Here is a 22,949-nt window from a genome sequence, read left to right on the forward strand (position 1 = left end):
TCAAGAAAGTCTTAACATTAAAAAAAAAAAAAGCTGTACTCCAACTAAAATAGACTCCACATCATTCTGCTATATTTCCTGCCTCCAACTCATTGTTTGTTATTCTCTGTACCTATAATGCTGGGAAACTGGGTTAGTTTAGGTTTACTAGAACAAACTTTGCAAGAGCATAGTTTTTTGTTTTTGTTGTGGGGTGTTTGTTTCTTTTACTTTTTTTATTTTTATTTTTTTACTGATGCACCATAAGTACCAGGAATTGTTATGGCACATAATAGGTACTCAAAAAAAAAAAAAAAGAATATAGCTGAATTAGAGTGCTGAGTGTCACAGCTGAGTTCAGTTGATTTGTCTTCTGGGGCAATCTTCTTATCTCATCCCAGAGCAGTCATAGCTCATGAACTGGCACACGTCCTTGGCCCTCACTTTGAGTAGCCTTGATTTCATCTGGTGTCTCTCTATGTGAGGTCTGGGGACCACCCACATCAGTCATCTACAGTGCTTATTAAAAATTGTGAACTGCCTAGCATGGGATTTTTGAATTAACAGTTTTTCATGAGTAACTTGGGCTATTTTTATGCATATTAACATTTGAGATCACTGATCAAATCCAACACCTTATTTTATAAGAGAAAGTGGGTAGTTCCCTGGCAGTACAGTGGTTAGGACTCCGAGGTTTCACTGCAGAGAGCTCGGGTTCCATCCCTGATTGGGAAACTAAGATTCCACAATTCTCGCAGCATGGCCCAAAAAAGGAAAAGAAAAAAAAAAAAAAAGAGAGAGAGAGAAGGGAAGTAACTTAGAGTCACGCAGTTAAAGGCACTTTGTTGCTTGCCTATCGAGCACCTGTTTCCTATTCCTCTCTTCCTAATGGTATCCATGTCTTTTTTTTTTTTTGGTCAAACCATTTATTTTTCTTTTTAAAAAAAATTTATTTATTTTTGGCTGCACTGGGTCTTTGTTGCTGCGCACGGGCTTTCTCTAGTTGCAGTGAGAGAGAGCTACTCTTTGCTGTGGTGCATGGGCTTCTCGTTACGGTGACTTCTCTTGTTTCAGAGCATGGGCTCTAGGTGCACAGGCTTCAGTAGTTGTGACACACGAGCTCAGCAGCTGTGGTGCACAGGCTTAGCTGCTCTGCAGCATGTGGGATCTTCCCGGACCAGGGATCGAAACTGTGTCCCCTGCATTGGCAGGCAGATTCTTAACCACTGCACCACCAGGGAAGTCTTGGTATCCAGCTTTTTGTTTGAGCATATATCCCACCTTTGGAGAGCCCCATCTTTGGAGAAAGGTGAACAGCATTCCAGTCAACTTCAAGAGTGCACCTTGAATGGTATGTTCAATCCCCCAGGACATAGTGATTGGTTCAGAGGTAGTCACATGACCCCAACTAGTCCAATGAGTGTGAAAGATCAGAGTTCCCACTTGGAATGCAAACATTCTTTCTGTTTCTGAATGGCCTGGGTGGTCTTCACATGTGGAACAGTTGAAGCCATTTTGCGTCCATGAGGGAAGCCAGGTGCAAGATAAAGCCAACAAGCAAAAGCAAGTAAGACAAGCAGACAGTGGTGATACCACTTGAGCTGTGGAATCAAATCAACCCTGAAATAGGCCCTACTTATTTGATGGGCCTTCCTGTTAGTTATGTGACTGATTGTTTCCCTTTATTACTTAGACTGCTTAACATGGATTTTCTGTTACATATTTGCAACCGGGTACATCCTAACAGATGTATTAAGATGTTCAAAGATGAGAATTTAAGAATTTCAGCTCTCTGTGCTTCAGTTTTATCATCAGTAAAATTAATGGCTTGGAATACGTCAGAGGTTTTTGAATCTATTTTTAGCAGTGAAACACATTTTTCAAGCAAAGTCTTACATGGAACATACAAATATATAAAATACGTTTTAAAAAATCAAGAAATGAGCTCCTCACTTAGTAATCCTCATTATTGGTGCCAAATATTTCGTTGTTAGTGAAATTTTTTATTTCCTTAGAGCACAATTTAAAACCCTCTAGTGTAGATAATAAAATATATGTAATCCATTATGTATAGTAAAATACGAAATAAGTAAATATATATGAAATCACTGGCATTTCTTGTTCTTACTCTGTGCCAGGGATTGTGCAGAGGACTTTTTTTATGCATGGTTTTCTTTTAAATTCACAGCTCCATGAAATAGATACTTTCATTTAATAAGGAAAATAATAATACTTACCTCAAGGGATTCTTGGGAAATTAAAACAAGATCCTAGAATGCAGATTGAGTGACTGAGTAGTCCTCCAATTTCCTTTCATTGAATTTGAACCTGGGAAGATGTCCACCTGAAAACCTTGCCTAGCCACAGACTTCATAATTGCAAGTCAGGAAATTCCCTGTTTCTGCTTAAGTAACCCTTAACTGATACAGATTCTTTTTGAACTTTAGCCTCAGTATTCTCACCAGTAAAAATGAGATTTGATGTATGTCTCCTCTTTCGTTCTTTGTGATATGTTGGTTCTTCCAGTGGTAGAAAAGAATACCATCAACAGCAGTACTTTAAGAGGGAAAATAGATACTATATCCATCAATACCCTAGAATGTGTGTGCTGAAGCCCTCGTAGTTATGTTAAAGACGAATCACAGAGAGGTCTAACGGCTTCCCCAGGTCACACAGCTTGTTAGAGGCTAGAGTTGAGACTAAAATCCAGGGGTCTGTGATTCCTGGGCCAACACTCTTTACACTTCATGCTGCCCCTAACCAACCTGGCCGATCTTGGTCTCTAATAGCCACAGAATTTAGGCAGTGAGAAAGAAAATCTGAAGGGTATTAAAAGCAAGTGCGTTCTATATATGAATATGTATGAAAATGTATAACTAAATAACTTTGTTGTACACCTGAAACTTACACAACATTGTGAATCAACTACACTCCAATATAAAATTAAAAAATTTTTTTTAAAAAGTTAAAAAAAAAAAGCAAGTTTTCTGAATTGACTAGTCAGGACTTCCTATGGCCTCGTGAAGAAAAGAATATTAGCACTCTGGTCTTCTGTGTACACAGAAGTGTGAGTGTTGTTTTATAATCTTATTGTAACCCTTCACATTGAAAGTTCATGTATGGAACCACTGAAATATATTTGGTAATTCTCTCTAGCTTTTGCCATTTCTCTATTAGCTGGAAAACTAAAAAAGATACAATACCTTCAATGTTTTAGAGATTAATTTGCTTGATTGTTCACTGTCTCCTCTCATGCTTCAACATGTGAAATAAACTGGCTAATGTATTACTTGCCTTTGTTTACAAGTTCTCGAAGGTCATTGTAAGTTTTCTGGGGATGAGGCCAACTTTTTATCGAGGATAGCCTTATCATATTTTGATAACTTCCAAACACTTAAATGTAACCCAGATGTTAGCTCAAGCCTCCCAAGGCACATCCTTGCAGGATTTCTGCACATTTCTGGTGAAGTTTCACTCTGGCTGGATCCAGCTCCCACACAACTCTTGTTCTGGCTTGAGGCATGTACCTTTGTAGGGACCTGCCCCTAATATTTACAAAGCCCAGGGCAGGGCAGAAATAAGAAGGGAAGCTCACCTAACAGTTGTCTAGATATTTAACAAACTATTAAATAAAATTTGTTCTGTCCTCTGGGGCTTCCCTGGTGGTGCAGTGGTTGAGAATCGCCTGCCCATGCAGGGGACACGGGTTCGAGCCCTGGTCCGGAAGATCCCACATGCCGCGGAGCAGCTAAGCCCGTGAGCCACAACTACTGAGCCTGCATTCTAGAGCCCATGAGCCACAAATACTGAAGCCCGCGTGCCTAGAGCCCGTGCTCCGCAACAAGAGAAGCCACTGCAATGAGAAGCCCGTGCACCACAACGAAGAGTAGCCCCTGCTCACTGCAACTAGAGAAACCTGGCGCGCAGCAACGAAGACCCAACACAGCCAAAAATAAATAAATAAAATAAATAAATTTATTAAAAATAAAATTTTGTACTGTCCTCCTACCTTGATAAATATGCCTTCAGCAACGTAGAAGACCAGGTTGAAATTTAGAATTCTTGGACTTCTGGTCTACCCCTGGAAATTGGCAGTATGGGGAGAACTGGACCCTGCCAATCAACAACCCCCTCCACTCCCATTCCACCCTCCTATTTTCTTCCGTGCGCCCTCCTCCACCATCTCACACCACGAGAGGTCTCATGTGCAGCCGTGGACATCCCAGCATGTTTAAGTTCTGTCCACTTGCCCTCAAATAGCCACTCCTTGGGGCAAACCTTAGTCCTAGTGGCAGGCACACCAGCAACATGGGCTGTCATTAGGAGGATGGATCCAGGGATAAAGCTAGTGCAAGTCCTGTACATGGGCTGGGGTCCTTTGGGCAGGGTATCAGAGCATGGTCTGGGAAGGGGGTGGCGTGGTCCTCAGACCAGCAGCATCAATATTACCTAGAAGCTTGTTGGAACTGTAGAATCTCAGCCCTCCCTGAACACCTAACAAGCCCCACTGGGGACTCCATTCCCACTGCAGTGTGAATAGCACTGCTTTAGACTGGGGCTTGGAGTCTGGGGCCGGGTCCATCTGGCCCAAGTTTAGGGGGAATACTGCCGTTTGCTGTTACTTTTCTGCCTCAATAATGACCTCAACATGTGACTCAATCATGTTTTTCTTGATTCCTATTACCCTCCACGAGAAAAAAAAAGTCATTTGTAGAATCAGACGTATAAAGTTTTGGAGAAAGGGGCAAGGAGGATTATGCTGCAGTTCTATCCAGCCCATAACAAAACGGAATCAGATTCTCTTGTTCTTCAAAATTCCCTTGGTGGTTTCTAGGACTCCTCCCTTCTGACCCCCATACCACTGTACCTCAACAACTTAAAATCCCTTTTGCTTTACTATGCAGCTCACTCCACTGCCCCCAAACTCAGCTGCAGGATGCTAATACTTAGCTAAGGACTCAATGATGTCTTTCCTAAACCCTAGGCTGGGTTTTCTCTTCCTGTTTCCCTTCCTGTTACTGTCCGAAGTGCATGGGTGTGGTATAGAGATAGAATCACTCATATTATAATTCATGGATATAAATTGTGCCTCCCCACAACAATCTTAGCAGACAAAAGAGAGGACAGTTAGTTAAGGTTTTGAATACTAATTGTTTTCCCCTCCACTAGGTAAGGCTGAGTAGAGACTTCTTCAAATTAACCATGTCTTCATAGCTTGCAATATTTTTTTCTTACAATCATTCATCACTAAACATACATCTAATTGCTAAAACCTCCTCTTTGTACTGGTGATATGCTCAACTTTTGAATCTCATATATGTACATGGTTTTCTGCTATAGTCCTTAATTTTAATTGCATTTCTAGATACACTATTTTTAAATGCCATTGGTATAGATGTCTTCTTTTCTCACTTCAGAGCCAAATGATTCTTTGTTTTCAAGACATGTTAAAGAGGCACAAAAAGATCCTGTGGAGGAAATGTTGATCTCTGTTTTCTTATGGAATGAATAACATCAGTCAGTATTGTTTCTTGGTTCCTTGGGTGAGATTTCTAAGGACAAAGAACTTTGGGGGTCATGTTTTATTCGTTATAAAATTATTCCTTGTGATCCAAATGAATTCAGTTCCTGTGTTCAGAGAGTTTGGAGAGTGAATTTGGATAACAAGAGGAACTTGTGTGTTAAAGTGCTGAAATCAAAAGGTCTACATAGCTGACTGTGACTAGCCATTAAAATCTGTACTATTCCTAATCCATTTGGCAGTCCAGACTCAGTGCTGATTTAACTACTGAGAGCAAAGCTCTGATCAGCGCTATATCCATGTCCCATGGTTAAGAATTTTTAGAGTTTCTTACATTTAAATTAAGCAATCAGGAAAGGTACAAAGTTACTAGCAAAGGAATTACATAAGGCTCTGGAGGAAAGGCACTTTATTTTAAACAAGTGCAAGAGCGAAAAACATGTAGTAATTGAATAATGATCATTTTATGAAAATGTTAGAAGAGTTTCTTGGAGAGAACTATGCTCTGTAGAGGGCTCAATTTATTTGTAGAAAATCACTCCCAAAGCGGAGTCAAGATGGCAGTGTAGGAAGAGTGGAGTTAGCGTCACCCCAAAACTAGGGCACCTGCTGGCCGCTGGTGGGGGACTTTGATGCCCAAGGAGACGGGAGGAACCCCAAAGTGAACCGGTAGGACGTAGGCGGACTGAGGGGGGAGGAGAAGTGGAGGCCAGACAGGATCGGCACCCCTGAGGCCAGGGAGATCAGGAGACGCAGGTGGGAGGGACTCTCCGGGAAGTGTGGGAGAGGCGCAGAGGGCGATCCACTGGCCCACTCGGGCAGGGGAGCTTGCTGAGCTCTCAAGCCGTTTCCCCTCTATCCTAAGCCCCATCCAGGCCGCGTGGGTCCTTGGAGGCATCGGAGGGAGGCCGGGGAGATCAGGAGAGGCAGGCGGGAGGGGCCGTCCCAGGCCAGAGGAGCAGGAGAGGAGAGGAGGGCGTTTGCCCCGCCCACTTGAGCCCAGGAAGCCTGCTGAGCTCCCAGGTGAGGTCCCCTGCCCTCTGAGACCAGGGGTGGGGGGCACACCTGGGCCCCTTCTGTTCCTTAAGCCTAAGCCCCACCCCCCACACCCCCACAGCCCTGTGGATTCTGAGCATTGGCCCCACTCACTGCCCAAACCTCACCCTTGCTTAGGCTCCGCCCTCCACAGCCAAGGACCGCCCCCCCGCCCTTTTTTTGGTTTTTTTTCTTTTCCCTTCTCCTCTTTTTTACTATTGTGGTACTAATGTACCTTCCAGTTGTTGATTCATCTATATTTTTATTTTTATATTTTTCCTAACATATCTGTTAGTTTCCTAGTCTAATTTTATTTTTTATTTTGCTATTTATTTATTTTCCCTCCCTAGGTGGCTTGTGGGATCTTGGTTCACAAACACGGGGGCGGGCTGAAGCTCCTGCCATGGGAGCTCCGAGTCTGAATCACTGAACTAACAGAGAACCTTAGACCCCAGGGAATATTCACTGGAGTGAGGTTTCATGGAGTTCCTCATCTCAGCATCAAGACCCAGCTCTACCCAATAGCTTGCAAACTCCAGTGTTGGAAGCCTCAGGCCAAACAGCCAGTAAGACAGGAACACAATCCCACTCATTAAAAAAAAAATGAGATGGCAAAAACATATATCGCAGATGAAGGAGCAAGGTGAAAACCTACAAGACCAAATAAATGAAGAGGAAGTAGGCAATCTACCTGAAAAAGAATTCAGAGTAATGAGAGTAAAGATGATCTAGAATCTCAGAAACAGAATGGAGGCTTGGATTGAGAAAATACAAGAAATATTTAAAAAAGATCTAGAAGAACTAAAGAACAAACAAACAGAGATGAACAACACAATAACTGAAATGAAAAATAGGCTAGAAGGCATCAATAACAGAATAACTGAGGCAAAAGAATGGATAAGTGAGCTGCAAGACAAAATGGTGGAAATAACTGTTGAGAGCAGAATAAAAAACAAAGAATGAAGAGAATTGAAGACAATCTCAGAGACCTCTGGGACAACATTAAACGTACCAACATTCGAATTATAGGGGTCACAGAAGAAGAACAGAAAAAGAAAGGGTCTGAGAAAATATTTGAAGAAATTATAGTTGAAAACTTCCCTAACACGGGAAAGGAAATAGTCAATCAAGTCCAGGAAGCACAGAGAGTCCTATACAGGATAAACCCTAGGAAAAACACACCAAGACACATATTAATCAAAGTAACAAAAATTAAATTCAAAGAAAAAGTATTAAAAGCAGCAAGGGAAAAACAGAAAAATAACATACAAAGGAATCCCCATAAGGTTATCAGTGGAAACTCTGCAGGACAGAAGGGAGTGGTAGGATATACTTAAAGTGATGAAAGGGAAAAACCTACAACCAAGATTACTCTACCCAGCAAGGATCTCATTCAGATTCGATGGAGAAGTCAAAAGCTTTTCAAACAAGCAAAAGCTAAGAGAATTCAGCACCACAAAACCAGCTTTACAACAAATGCTAAAGGAACGTCTCTAGGCAGGAAACACAAGAGAAGGAAAAGACCTACAATAACAAACTCAAAAACAATTAAGAAAATGGCAATAGGAACATACATATTGATAATAACCTTGAATGTAAATGGATTAAATGTCCCAATCAAAAGACACAGACTGGCTGAATGGATACAAAAACAAGACCAATATATATGCTGTCTATGAGAGACCAACTTCAGACCTAGGGACACATACAGACTGAAAGTGAGGGGATAGAAAAAGATATTCCATGCAAATGGAAATCCAAAGAAAGCTGGAGTAGCAATACTCGTATCAGATAAAATAGACTTTCAAATAAAGACTGTTACAAGAGATAAGGAGGGACACTACATAATGATCAAAGGATCAATCCAAGAAGAAGATATAACAATTATAAATGTTTATGCACCCAACATAGGAGCACCTCAATACATAAGGCAAATGCTAATAGCCATGAAAGGAGAAATGGACAGTAACACAATAATACTAGGGAACTTTAACACCCCACTGACACCAATGGACAGATCATCCAAAATGAAAATAAATAAGGAAACACAAGCTTTAAATGACACAATGGACCAGATAGATCTAATTGATATTTATAGAACATTCCACCCAAAAGTGGCAGAATACACTTTCTTCTCAAGTGCACATGGAACATTCTCCAGGATAGATCAAATCTTGGGTCACACATCAAGCCTCAGAAAATTTAAGAAAATTGAAATTGTATCAATCATCTTTTCTGACCACAATGCTGTGAAATTGGAAATCAGTTACAGGAAAAAAACTGTAAAAAACACAAAAACATGGAAGCTAAACAGTGTGCTACTAAACAACCAAGAGATCACTGAAGAAATCAAAGAAGAAATAAAAAAATACATAGAAACAAATGACAACAAAAACATGATGATCCAAAACCTTTGAAGCTGTTCTAAGAGGGAAGTTTATAGCAATATAGTCTCACCTCAAGAAACAAGAAAAATCTCAAATAAACAATCTAACCCTACACTTAAAACAACTAGAGAGGGCTTCCCTGGTGGCACAGTGGTTGAGAATCTGCCTGCTAATGCAGGGGACATGGGTTTGAGCCCTGGTCTGGGAGAATCCCACATGCCGTGGAGCAACTAGGCCTGTGAGCCACAACTACCGAGCCTGCGCGTCTGGAGCCTGTGCTCTGCAACAAGAGAGGCCGCGATAGTGAGAGGCCTGTGCACCACAATGAAGAGTGGCCCCCGCGTGCCACAACTAGAGAAAGCCCTCACACAGAAACGAAGACCCAACACAGCAAAAATAAATAAAATAAATTAATAAACTCCTACCTCCAACATCTTCTTATAAAAAAAACCCCAAAAAACAACTAGGGAAAGAAGAACAAAGAAAACCCAAAATCAGTAGAAGGAAAGAAATCATAAAGATCAGAGCAGAAATAAATGAAATAGAAAAGAAGAAAGCAATTGCAAATATCAATAAAACTAAAAGCTGGTTCTTTGAGAAGATAAACAAAATTGATAAACCCTTAGCCAGGCTCATCAAGAAAAAAAGGGAGAGTATGCAAATCAATAAAATTAGAAATGAAAAAGGAGAAATTACAACTGACACTGCAGAAATACAAAGGATTATAAGAGACTACTACGCACAACTATATGCCAATAAAATGGACAACCACGAAGAAATGGACAAATTCTTGGAAAAGTTCAATTTTCCAAGACTGAACCAGGAAGAATTAGAAAATATAGACAGACCTATCACAAGTAATGAAATTGAAGCTGCAATTAAAAATCTTCCAAAAAACATAAGTCCAGGACCAGATGGCTTCATAGGCAAATTCTATCAAACATTTAGAGAAGAGCTAACACCGATCCTTCTCAAACTCTTCCAAAAAATTGCAGAGGGAGAAACACTCTCAAATTCATTCTACAAAGCCACCATCTCCCTGATACCAAAACCAGAAAAAGATATCACAAAAAAAGAAAATTATAGACCAATATCACTGATGAACACAGATGCAAAAATCCTCAACAAAATACTAGCAAACAGAATCCAACAGTATACTAAAAGGATCATACACCATGATCAAGTGGGATTTATCCCAGGGATGCAAGGATTCTTCAATATATGCAAATCAATCAATGTGATACACCACAATAACAAACTAAGGAATAAAAACCATATGATCATCTCAATAGAATCAGAAAAAGCTTTTGACAAAATTCAACACCCATTTATGATAAAAACTCTCCAGAAAATGGGCATAGAGAAAACCTACCTCAACATACTAAAGGCCATATATGACAAACCCATAGCAAGCATCATACTCAATGGTGAAAAACTGAAAGCACTTCCACTAAGATCAGGAACAAGGCAAGGATGTCCACTCCCATCACTCTTATTCAACATAGTTTTGGAAGTCCTGGCCACAGCAATCAGAGAAGGAAAAGAAATAAAAGGAATACAAATTTGAAAAGAAGAAGTAAAACTGTCACTGTTTGCCAATGACATGATACTATACATAGAAAATCCTAAAGATGCCACCAGAAAACTACTAGAACTAATCAGTGTATTTGGCAAGATTGCAGGATACAAAATTAATGCACAGAAATCTCTTGAATTCCTATACACTAATGAGGAAAAATCTGAAAGAGAAATTAAGGAAACACTCCCATTTACCACTGCAACAAAAAAAGTAAAATACATAGGAATAAACCTGCTTAAGAAGGCAAAAAATTTGTACTCAGAAAACTATAAAACACTGAGGAAAGAAACCAAAAATGACATAAACTGTTGGAGAAATATACCATGTTCCTGGATTGGAAGAATCTATGTTGTGAAAATGACTATACTACCCAAAGCAATCTATAGATTCAATGCAATCCCTATCAAACTACCAATAGCTTTTTTCACAGAATTAGAGCAAAAAATTTTACAATTCATATGGAAACATAAAAGACCCTGAATAGCCAAAGCAATCTTGAGAAAGAAAAACAGAGTTGGAGGAATCCAGCTCCCTGACTTAAACTATACCACAAAGCTACAGTAATCAAGACAGTATGGTACTGCCACAAAAACAGCAATATAGATCAATGGTACAGGATAGAATGCCCAGAGATAAATCTACACACATATGGTCACCTAATTTGCCACAAAGGAGGCAAGAGTACACAGTGCAGAAGAGACAGCTTCTTCAATAAGTGGTGCTGGGAAAACTGGACAGCTACATGTAAAAGAATGAAACTAGAACACTACCTAACACCGTACACAAAAATAAACTGCAAATGGATTAAAGACTTAAATGTAAGACGAGACACTATAAAACTTTTAAAGGAAAACATAGGAAAAACATTCTTTGACATAAACCACAGCAAGATTTTTTTGACCCACCTCCTAGAGTAATGGAAAAAAAACAAAATAAAAAAATGAGACAGTTAAACTTAAAAGCTTTTGCATCTCAAAGGAAACCACAAACAAGACAAAAAGACAACCCTCAGAATGGGAGAAAATATTTGCAAATGAAACAACAGATAAGGGATTAATCTCCAAAATATACAAACAGCTTATGGAGCTCAACATCATAAAAACAAACAGTCCAGTTAAAAAATGGGCAGAAGACCTAAATAGACATTTCAACAAGGAAGACATACAGATGGCCAAGAGGCACATGAAAATATGCTCAATATCACTAATTATTAAAGAAATGCAAATCAAAACAACAATGAGGTATCATGTCATGCCGGTCAGAATGGCCATTATCAAAAAATCTAGAAACAATAAATGCTGGAAAGGGTGTAGTGAAAATGGAACCCTCCTGTACTGTTGGTGGGAATGTAAATTGATACAACCACTAGAGAAAACAGTATGGAGGTTCCTTAAAAAACTAAAAATAGAACTACCATATGACCTAGCAATCCCCCTACTGGGCATATACCCTGAGAAAGCCATAATTCAAAAAGAGACATGTACCACAATGTTCACTGCAGCACTATTTACAATAGCCAGAACATGGAACCTACCTAAATGTACATTGACAGATGAATGGATAAGGAAGATGTGGCACATATATACAATGGAATATTACTCAGCCATAGAAAGAAACGAAAGTGAGTTATTTGTAATGAGGTGGATGGACCTAGAGTCTGTCATACAGAGTGAAGTAAGTCAGAAAGAGAAAAAGAAATACCATATACTAACGCATATATATGGAATTTAAAAAAAAAAAAAAAAGAGTACTGATGAACCTAGTTGCAGGGCAGGAATAAAGAGGTAGACATAGAAAATGGACTTGAGGACATGGGGTGGGAGGACAAAGCTGGGACGAAGTGAGAGTAGCATCAACATATATACACTACCGAATGTAAAATAGATAGCTAGTGGGAAGCAGCCGCATAGCACAGGGAGATCAGCTCGGTGCTTTGCGATGACCTAGAGGGATGGGATAGAGAGGATGGGAGGGAGGCTTAAGAGGGAGGGGATATGGGGACACATGTATGCATATGGCTGATTTGCTCTGTTGTACAACAAAAACTAACACAGTATTGTGAAGCAACTATACTCCTATAAAGATCTATTAAAAAAAATAGAAAAGAAAAGAAAATCACTCCCTTGTCAATGAAGCTTCAAGACAACTCTTGTTGCTCCTAATTCCAACCCACTAGAGCCATTAAAGTCTCTCCTACATAGAAACTGCAGAGCTGCAACAGTCTTGATATATCAGATAATGTTTTAATAATTTTCAGTTATGAATTATCACTGCAGAAAAGAAATATGGTCTTATAACTGCAAAAAAATGAACTCTATGTACCAATGAAAGAGAGTTGCCATTTGGACATGAGGACACACCAATCCAGAAGCAACTCAACATGTTTACCAAGACTTTAAAGGTTATGATGATTATAAATATGAATATAAATGCCTGCACTGAAATGTCATTGCATTACTTGGTGATGGGGCTCAGGGCAGGCTACCCAAAACTGTCACTTTGGCATGTGGATGATTTCAAACTGAAGACGATCAAGGCTCAAGAGACTCAAGGAGAGATTTTTATCTCTTATCTCTTTTTATCTCTTAGATAAGAGGCTTGTACCAGAGAAAGAGCTATTAGCAGAGATAACCTTTTTCATCAGGAAGACCTATCTACGTGGCCCAGCACACATTTAGCTACCAAACATTTGCTCTTCTGTGAATTGCATTCTTCCCCTTTCAAGTGCCAAGCCCCTACCCGCTTTTCCTTAGCTCAGGATGGCGTATAAGCCTTAATTGCCAGACTGCCGGGGAGCCACATGTTTGGGGGGGGGGGTTCCTGTACTTGTGAAATTAAACTTGTTTTTCCCCTGTTAATCTGTTTTATGTCAATTTAATTATTAGGCCAGCCAAAGAACATAGAAGGAAGAAGGGAAAAGTTTTCCTCCCCTGCATTTAATATGTTTCTATTAAATTTTAAATGTTATCTTAAAAATAAAAATACAATTAAAAAATTATTTATTTATTTTTGGCTGCGTTGGATCTTTGTTGCTGCGTGCGGGCTTTCCCTAGTTGCGGTGAGCAGGGGCTACTCTTCGTTGCAGTGCGCGGGCTTCTCATTGCGGTGGCTTCTCTTGTTGCGGAGCTCGGGCTCTAGGTGCGCAGGCTTCAGTAGTTGTGGCTCGAGGGCTGTAGAGTGCAGGCTCAGTAGTTGTGGCGCACGGGCTTAGTTGCTCTGCAGCATGTGGGATCCTCCCGGACCAGGCCTCGAACCTGTGTCCCCTGCATTGGCGGCGAATTCTTAACCACTGTGCCACCAGGGAAGCCCAAAAATACAAAATTTAAAAATTCTTGAAAAGGCTCTTCAGGCCTCTGAAAATAGGTTCACAGACTCTCATGGTCTGTTTGAGAAACACTGAAATACTAGGGCATACCTTTGCACTCACCTATCTACTAAATGCTCTCTCTTTTACTGTGGGCCCTTGGGCAAAATGACTTAACCTCTCTGAGGCAATTTCTTAATTTTGAAATTGGGAACAATATCTATCTCATGGGGTTGTTGTGAGAATTAAACATAGCATTGTATATGCCACGCCTGGCACAATGATAGAGCAGCAATGCCAGGGTAGTGGAAAACACATGGGATTTATAATAAAGAGAATATAAATCAGATCAGGCTTTGTACTTCTGGTCATCTGACATTGGGCAAGTGACAAATGCAAACTTTGTCTCCTTGTCCGTGATTGAGGAATGTTATCAGTATCCTCCCCAGCTGGATTGACAACCTGTAGAAGTAACTCCAGTGCTGTGCATATGGTAGATCCCTTTATTCTATACTTCTTTCCCATCTCCCCACTTCTCTCTCTTTCCTCCCTCCAACCCCTCTACCCCTGCAAAATACACTTTCTGGGTGTTGCCTAAATTCCTTATAAGCATTCAATACTTTGTATTGATAGTGTTTTTCCTGGGTCTTCTTTTTTAAATGAATTGTTTGGGGTGATAACTAGAACATTAACTACTTGACAATTTTCTTATGAACAGTTGTTAACTACTCTACGTGGTACACTAAGGTAAAGGACATTGAACCCACTGGGTGCCTGAAAGAAGAAGAAAGAAACAGGGAACTTTATTCTGCCTTTCCACTCCTAAATATATTTCACAACTTTTCCTCAGTCTAGCATATTTTAAAAATCAATATTACATAAAAAAATCACTATTACATACTGACTTGTGACTTCATTAACTCATTACCTCTGTATAGTTTGATTGTTTTAACACAATAAAGTACTCATGAATTACTTGCTTAATTAAAAATATATCTTAAAGAAAAAAAAATCACTATGACAAAGGTTATGCTAAATCCTTTTGGAAATCTGAAAAGCCAACTTAAAGGAATAGTACATGTTTATGAAAGGTAAGCTTTGATGGGACTTTACTGAAGCAGAGATTAATGCCATTATTTAATATTTATCATTTAAGTCCATCTATCAACCAAAGTTATATGTGACGTACTTCTCATGTGATCAGCTTTCTGCTGAACTTTGGTTTTAAAAATAGAGAATGTTTCATGAAAAACAAATTTATGTCACAACTGTACTCTAGCAGTTGGCAAATATACAAGACAAACAACATATTGCTTTTGCAATACGGCCAGGAGTCAATGGCCATTGATTTCCTGTGTGTGTCTTCAGATATATACTGGTATAAGGATTCTAAAATGTGAAACTAGGCTTTTTTGTGTGTGGGGAAGTGGGAAGGAAAGTAAACATCGCCAAAGAGGAAAAGTCTGGGAGTCCGCAGAGCTGGGTTCTAGTCCTGGTTTCTAACTAGTTTTGAACTACAGATGCATGGATATAATAATCTATGAGGACCTCAGTTATTTATTTTTTTTCCAGCCGTATTGAGGTATAATTGGCAAATAAAGATTGTATATACTTAGGGTGTAAACAGAGATGATTTAATATATGTGTATGTTGTGAAATGATGACCACAATCAAGTTAATTAACACATCCATCACCTCACATAGTTGCCATTTTTCATGCATGATAAGAATACTTAAGATCTACTCTTTTAGCAAACTTCGAGTATATAATACAGTATTATTAACTATAGTCACCATGATGCACATTAGATCTCCAGAATTTAATCATCTTATAACTGAAAGTTTGTACCCTTTGGCCAACATCTCCTCATCTCCTCCACCCCTCAGCCCCTGGCAACCCCATTCTATGCTGTGGTTCTGTGAGTTTGACCTTTTTAGATTCCACATGTCAGTGAGATCCTACAGTATTTGTCTTTCTGTGTCTGACTTGTTTCACTTAGCATAATGTCCTCCAGGTTCGTCCATGTTGTTGGAAATGGCAGGATTTCCCTTTGTGTGTGTGTGTGTGTGTGTGTGTGTGTGTGTGTGTGTGTGTTTACATAGAGCTGATAATATTCCACTGTATGTGTGTGTGTGTATATATATACACCACATTTTCTTTATCTACTCATCTGTCAACAGATATTTAGGTTATTTCCATATCTTGGCTATTGTAAATAATGCTACAATGAACATGGGGTTGCAGACATCTCTTGAAGATACTAATTTCATTTCCTTTGGATATATACCTAGAAGTCGGATTGCTGGATAATATGAGAGTTCTCTTTTTAAATTTTTGAGGAACCTCCATACTGCTTTCCATAATGGCTATACCAATTTACATTCCCACCAATAGTGTACAGGGGTTCCCTTTTCTCCAGATCCTCTCCAACACTTATTATTGCTTCTCTTTTTGATAATAGCCATACTAAAAGGTATAAAGTGATACCTCATTGTGGTTTTGATGTTCACATCCCTGATGATTAGTGATGTGGAACAGCTCTTTCTATACCTGTTGGCTATTTGTAGGTCTTCTTTGGAAAATGTGTCTATTTGGGTCTTTGCCCATTTTTTAATTGGCTTATTTGCTTTTGTTTGTTTGTTTTTGTTGTTTTTGTTTGTTTGTTTGCTATTGAGTGGTAGGCGTTCCTTATGCATTTTAGATTGTAACCCCTTATTTTTAAATTGCTAATTTGTAGGGGTTGGTTGGTTCCTTCCAGCTTAGTCGATTGTCCTTCGGGAACAGTTGATTGACTAATTCCTGAAACTGTGATCTTGTTAGCTTGAGAAAGACTAGATGATAGGGTCCAAAGGGCAGGGATCATAACAATTTATGAATTGTTGAACCCTAGAGGCTGCCCAGGTTGATACCAAATAAAAACCTTTTGAATGTTGAACAACTGAGGGCTTACTAGCTGGCTGCATTCGATTTTCAATTCAGAGCTAGCTCTACTTACAGCTCTTAAGCTATAAGTCTAAAAGTTAATAATTAGTGCACATTTGGGGGAACCACAGAGGGAACTAAATTCTGCAATGACAGGTCCCATTGATGTAAGGCATGAGGATTCCAATACTCCAGCCTACCATCTACAGGTTAGATCATTTTGTGATTTATACTGAAAGCTCCATACGTTAAACAAAGGTCTTTTCTCAATGGAACAGATGTCTATTGTATTAATGTTGTCCCACTTAAAAATAACTGGCTTCTCCAGTGGATCCTGATGCTTTTTCTTCCCCCTTCCCCCTGGCACCTACCACCATCACCACTCCCGTGCCAGTGGCAGTTTTCTGTGGGTTCAGATAGAAGATCAAGCCCCAGGAAAAACTAATGAAAGGCAGGGATTGTGTTGTTGGTGCACACTACTCTCAGACTGGCAAAGTGCAGCCTCAGCTCCACCCCCAGGGAGCTAGTTTAACTGTGCGTCCTATAATAAGACTGCCCAATGGGCTGGTCATGTTCCAGAAAGGGTGGGGAGAGTTACAAAAGCCATCCCTGCCCTTAGTTCAGGTCAGCCAGTAAGCAGCAGAGGGATTGTTTTTTCTAAATTCAGTTCTCAAAAATACGAGGACTTCGGCCCTCAGTATTTAATAATATTTTTTTGTTCACAATTTTCTGTTTTAGAGCTCAAAATATTCATGTCAAGTCTCTTTGAGGTTTGCAATTCTTTCATTTCCTAGCCAATGGAAAGTTGGAAACCACTGCAATTTTCCAAGGAAGCTTGCCTCATAATAATCACCTTCTATCTTGGCAATGTTGAGATTGAGAGTTCCAATATGCATATTAATTTCTCAATAAATAAGTCATAGTTAGATATATTGTCATTTTTTTCCTTCTTTATTTTTCTGATATGTGCCTTCAGAAGTGAGGTTCAACACCATGGAACTTGGCTTCTATTAACATTCACGTGGACCATACTGACATCTCATTAGCTAACTTCCAAAGTGACTCAAAGACAGCTATTATTTATTTCATAAACAAATTACAAATTAAAGAATTTTAATATTAGTAATATTCTTAGTTCTTCTGTTTGGATGCTTCAATAATTTCTAACATTAACAAAAGAAAGCTCTCGGGAGTCCTCAATAATTTTTAAGAGTGTAAATGGGTTCTAAGGTCAAAAGTTTGAGAACTACTGCCCTGTACCATGCTGGCTGGACAAGTATTGTCCAACACAGTGCTGTAATATCTACAGAATGTGTCCTTTAAAATGCATCACGTTGAAGTAAGCCAGACAGAGAAAGACAAATATATGATATCGCTAACATGTGGAATCTAAAAAAAAATGATACCAATGAATTTATTTACAGATGAGAAGTAGACTCACAGACATAGAAAACAAACTTATGGTTACCAAAGGGGAAAGGGGGGGAGTGATAGATTAGGAGTTTGGGATTAACATATATACACTACTGTATAAAAAATAGATAACCAACAAGGACCTATTATATAGCACATGGAACAATACTCAATATTTTGTAATAACACATATATATATATAACTGAATCACTTTGCCATACACCTGAAACTAATACAGCATTGTAAATCAACTGTACTTCAATAAAAAATAAATAAATAAGATGCATCACATTATTTTGCTTTTTATGATTTGTATCAGTCAGAATTCCTGCAAAAAATAGCACACTCTGAAGGGAAAATTGTGGAAATTTTCATGAAGGGACTGTACAAAAAGGGTGAAGCACCTGTGACTGTCAGGTAGGCTGTGCAATTCTTGGGTCTGAAGAGGCAAAGAAAAAGAGTGGTTTCTGGAACCAATTATACCTGTAGCTGTAGGAAATGGCTGCTTCCAAGAAATCAAGGAATATGGCAGGGTAGGCCGGCAGTGAGCTTGGTAGGAATGGATCCCGATCCTGTGGGATTCAAAGCTTATATAATTTGCACTGCTTCTTTAAGGAAAAGAACATATACTTAGGCACAAAAATCAACCTTTATTTACAATGGTAAAAGAAATCACAACTTACAAACTTGAATAATCTGATAAGTACCATACACATCACAGAATCCCCCCAAAATAGCATAATATTTCATTAACAGTCTGACACATCTCTAAAATTTTTTTTTTTTTTTTTGCGGTACGCGGGCCTCTCACTGTTGCGGCCCCTCCCGTTGCGGAGCACAGGCTCCTCCGGACGCGCAGGCTCAGCGGCCATGGCTCACGGGCCTAGCCGCTCCGCGGCATGTGCGATCTTCCCGGACCAGGGCACGAACCCGTGTCCCCTGCATCGGCAGGCGGACACCCAACCACTGCGCCACCAGGGAAAACCCATCATTTTTTAAATGTCAAACCAGCAAGAAATTAATAGGAACCTAAGCAAGTGTGATTAGGGAAGACCATTTCTGGCCAAGGGAAGAGCATGAGCAGTGCAAGGTTCAACAAAGTCAAGAATCTTAGCTTAGTGGAGTGTGGAGTACAGATAGGGCAGTGGTGGGAGATAAAGACAAAGTGACAAGACAACAAAGTGTGCTGGAGGTGAGAAAAGTGTCAAACGTTGGCAAGAGGCTGAGGATGGACTACTGTGCCTTTAGACAGAGGAATCAAAGGCTCAGTGAGGCTCACCAGACAGAGAAAAGGCCACACAGATACTTGGTATCAGAGTCAGACATAACTCTGCCACTCTCTAGCCTGTGAAACTTTATGAATAATAACTAACTATACATGGAAGAGACTGCAAGTCACTTAATTGTATTCCACTAAACCCAACTAAATGAATCTCCAGCTCAATGTCTCCTTAACAGAATGCCAAAAATAACTAGTCACTCCAATGACACCTGATAAGAGAGGTAGTGTGATGGAGGGGAATTCAGAATCAGAAGAGACTGAGGTCATATTCAATCATGGTTAAACATCTCACTCTAATTTTATGAAAACACATTGCACGTAAGCACATTGTGAGGACACCTCTCAGAAGTTTGGAAGGAACGTGTGTAGGTGAGGAACTCTAAAATTTAAGCTTCATTAACTTCGCGGTAAATCCGACTTCGGAGCTGAGGTAATGAATACTTTGGCCCCTCTCTCCTCCTAAGTTCCCATCTTGTGCCGGCCCACCATTGGCTGAACTCAACAGGAAGGCAAGGTATCATGGGGACAAGTGGATGATAAAAATCAAGATTCCTGGAGTACAGATGAGGATTGAGAAGGGTGGAGAGTGGATCTGGAGGGGCAAACAAAAAAATGCCTACTTTTCAAGAGAAGCAGATAAGTTAAGCGATGATCTGGAGAGGGAATTGCATTTGATTCAACTCATGGTGAAAACTGGAAAGAATCAAAAGTCCTACCGCTGAGTAGCTGAGGCCCAGGAAACAAAGGGCCTTTAAAATAAGGAGACATATGCATCAGTGGGTACAGGAGATGAGATTTACACAGAACCACTGGAGAAATCATGTACATTATTGAATACTTGGAAGTTGTCTACGGGCCCTGTGTTTTTATTTCTTACTTTAGGGTTTTCTAATAGGTCTGATAATCGTAATGTGACTTGGTAAAAAGTTTTGGTAGCCCTCCCTAGCTCCTTTCACTTAGTTTAAACTTGAAAGACTTATTCTCATGCAAATAATGTTATAAACAGTGGTTAGATTTCCAGTTCTATTCACAAAAATCCTTTTTCATACAAATGTGACTGAACTAGAGTCCTAACAGTATGCTAACATTTCAAAGACAAGCTCAAGCATAAAAAGTGATATGAACCCACAAGTAAAAGAAAACAGTGACAGCCTGTCTGGAATAAGGCAATCCCTGACCACACGAGGATGGGAAACAACTGAGGGAAGGGAAGATCTGAAGAATAAGTGTGATGCCCTATGAGTGGGAGGTTCACAGAGTGGAAGAAAAATCTATGATGTGGCCTCAGGATGAGAAGTTGTAGGAGTACAGATCTCTGTTGAGGTCTAGGAGTCCCATTTTTTCCCTAGCTTTATTATGCCAAGGCAATTGTCTCCAACTTTGTAGACAATCTCTCTAGCTGGGGACAAGCAAGTCCTCCTTTCACACTTCATCTAATTAAGCATCTTGACATGAGTAAAACACCAACTGAAGATATTTTCATAGAATAAGTCATAGAACTTGTTTGCATCTTTGAACTCTTGAGCAACTTTCTTCTGGAATATCACAAAATATATTCTGCTATTTCACTTATTAAAATGCACTGCTCGAACACCTCAAAAATCAGCCCCATTAACTTACTGAAGAGATTTTCTAAACTCTATGCCAGCATTTCTACTAATAAATAGTGGGTTTGAGCATCTTAGTTAACTTAGTTAATTATTCTACATCAGGAGCAAGCCAACCTCTTGATGCTTGTTTATACTGTCATGGTGGGGAGACTTCATTGATCTTTAATGTCTTTTTGTTGTGAAGATTAAGTGATAGAGTCTGGCAACCATCAGCAGTGGCTAGCACATAGTAGACACTCAAAAATGGGGAGCTTCTGAACCAAAAAGGGAGTCTAAAAGGTTGAATTTTCTTCCTATGTATTTTAGACTATTAAGATCATTTAGAACTTGCCAATATTTTGCTTTTCTGTGTTTTTTTAAAAAGGCACGTCTTTCTGTGCATAATCTGTAACAAAGAAGAAATAATGCAACATTTGAGAGTGTTACTGGTCATACTTAAATGCAGAATCAGTGTATGCATTTATTCCAAATTCCATCAATCCTTCAGTTGTAAACAATATTAACATTAGAACATGACAAAACTTCATTTTGCACAGATGAACTCAACCCAGAATTTCTTTTTTTTTTAAGAGCTGAGAGCATATTTACAGAGTTCAAAGCCGCACCCATTAGAACCTAAGCTTTCCCTCAACAAAACTGGCAGTCCACCAACCGCTGCGTCCCAGGGCAACCTGAAGGATGCTGATAAACCGAGGAGAGAGTCACGTCCTGGTACTCGGGGCCCCGGCCCTAGGTTCCTTAAACCCGAGGTTAGGGGGTCTGAGCCGCAGGTCTCCCCACCTTTACCAACCCCTCCCCAACCTCTCCCCAACCTCTCCCCTCCGAGTTCCAGCCCCGCCCCTATTTGGTTTCCAATCCCATCCCGCCTGGCGCTCGAGCGGCCAATCAGGAGGCGGTCCCTCCAAGGGGGGCGGGACAAGGGCCGGAGCTGAGGGGCGGAGTCTGAAGTAGCCAATTTTAGCCGCGGGGCTGGAGACGCGAGAGTAGAGGTACCCTGCAGCGTTTTGCAGCGCCGGACATAATGGCGGACAGTCGGGATCCAGCTAGCGACCAGATGAAGCTCTGGAAGGAGCAGCGAGCCGTGCAGGTACACCCTGCGCTCTCTGAGACGGCCCTACGGTCCGCGCAGAAAGCTAGGTGTCCGCGAGTAACCGCCCCTGCTTCTCCAGCGCGGCGGTTCGGTAGGGCTGTACCAAAATAACGGGCGGTGTGTGTATGTGTGTGTGTGTGTGTGTGTGTGTGTGTGTGTGTGTGAGTGTGTGTGAGTGAGTGTGTGTGTGTGTGTGAGTGTGTGTGAGTGTGTGTGTGTGGTGTGCGTGTGTGTGCAGGATTTGTCGTGGGCCGCAGGTCGCGGGTGGTTGGCTTATAATTTTGCGCTTTTGCCAGCTGGGACAGAGGTCGCAGCTTGAGGCAGGAGTTAAGGCTCATGTGGAAAGAGGCAGAGAGCTGCAGCTGCAGGAAAGGAAGTGAGGGGGGAAGTCGGAACTGGCTCTAGCTTTGCCCTTGCTCAGTGACTACCAGCTTTCATATTTGTGGGGTACCAGGGGGACAGGAACCGTGTTTTATCATGTCGACGTCCGCAGCACCGTACACACAGAATTAAACAACTAAATAAAAAGATTTTTACACCCATGATTTCTTTTGCACTTAAAAACATCAAGTCTAGTATTTTAGAGCTAGAAGTGACCTTAGTGATTAATTAATGCGCTTATTTACACATATGCTTTGAGTGCCAGCATGTGCTAGGAACAGTGCTGGGTGAGTGGTACAAATTCCAATGAGGCCAGAATTGCACCACACAGAAGCTCCAAGTCCAGTCTGGGAGACAAGACAGATAAATAAATGATTACCATCCAACGTGGTGAGGGTGCTAATATAGGTTAATTGCAGAGTGTACAGGGAGTGACCAACTGGG

General features: G+C 40.3%; 1 protein-coding gene across 4 annotated transcripts in view; it reads left to right on the plus strand.

Moving 5' to 3' along the window:
• Positions 1-21,986: 21,986 nt before the first annotated feature.
• CAT (catalase) overlaps positions 21,987-22,949 on the plus strand; it is a 37,385-nt gene continuing 36,422 nt past the window's right edge. For all 4 annotated transcript variants that reach the window (XM_033860462.2, XM_073808754.1, XM_033860463.2 and 1 more), the window contains exon 1: positions 21,987-22,121. In XM_033860462.2, the coding sequence (XP_033716353.1) occupies positions 22,056-22,121 (66 nt within the window). In that variant the 5' untranslated portion in view covers positions 21,987-22,055. The remainder of the gene's footprint in view (positions 22,122-22,949) is intronic.

This window comes from Tursiops truncatus, chromosome 8, assembly GCF_011762595.2.
Source record: "Tursiops truncatus isolate mTurTru1 chromosome 8, mTurTru1.mat.Y, whole genome shotgun sequence".
Classification (NCBI taxonomy): domain Eukaryota; kingdom Metazoa; phylum Chordata; class Mammalia; order Artiodactyla; family Delphinidae; genus Tursiops; species Tursiops truncatus.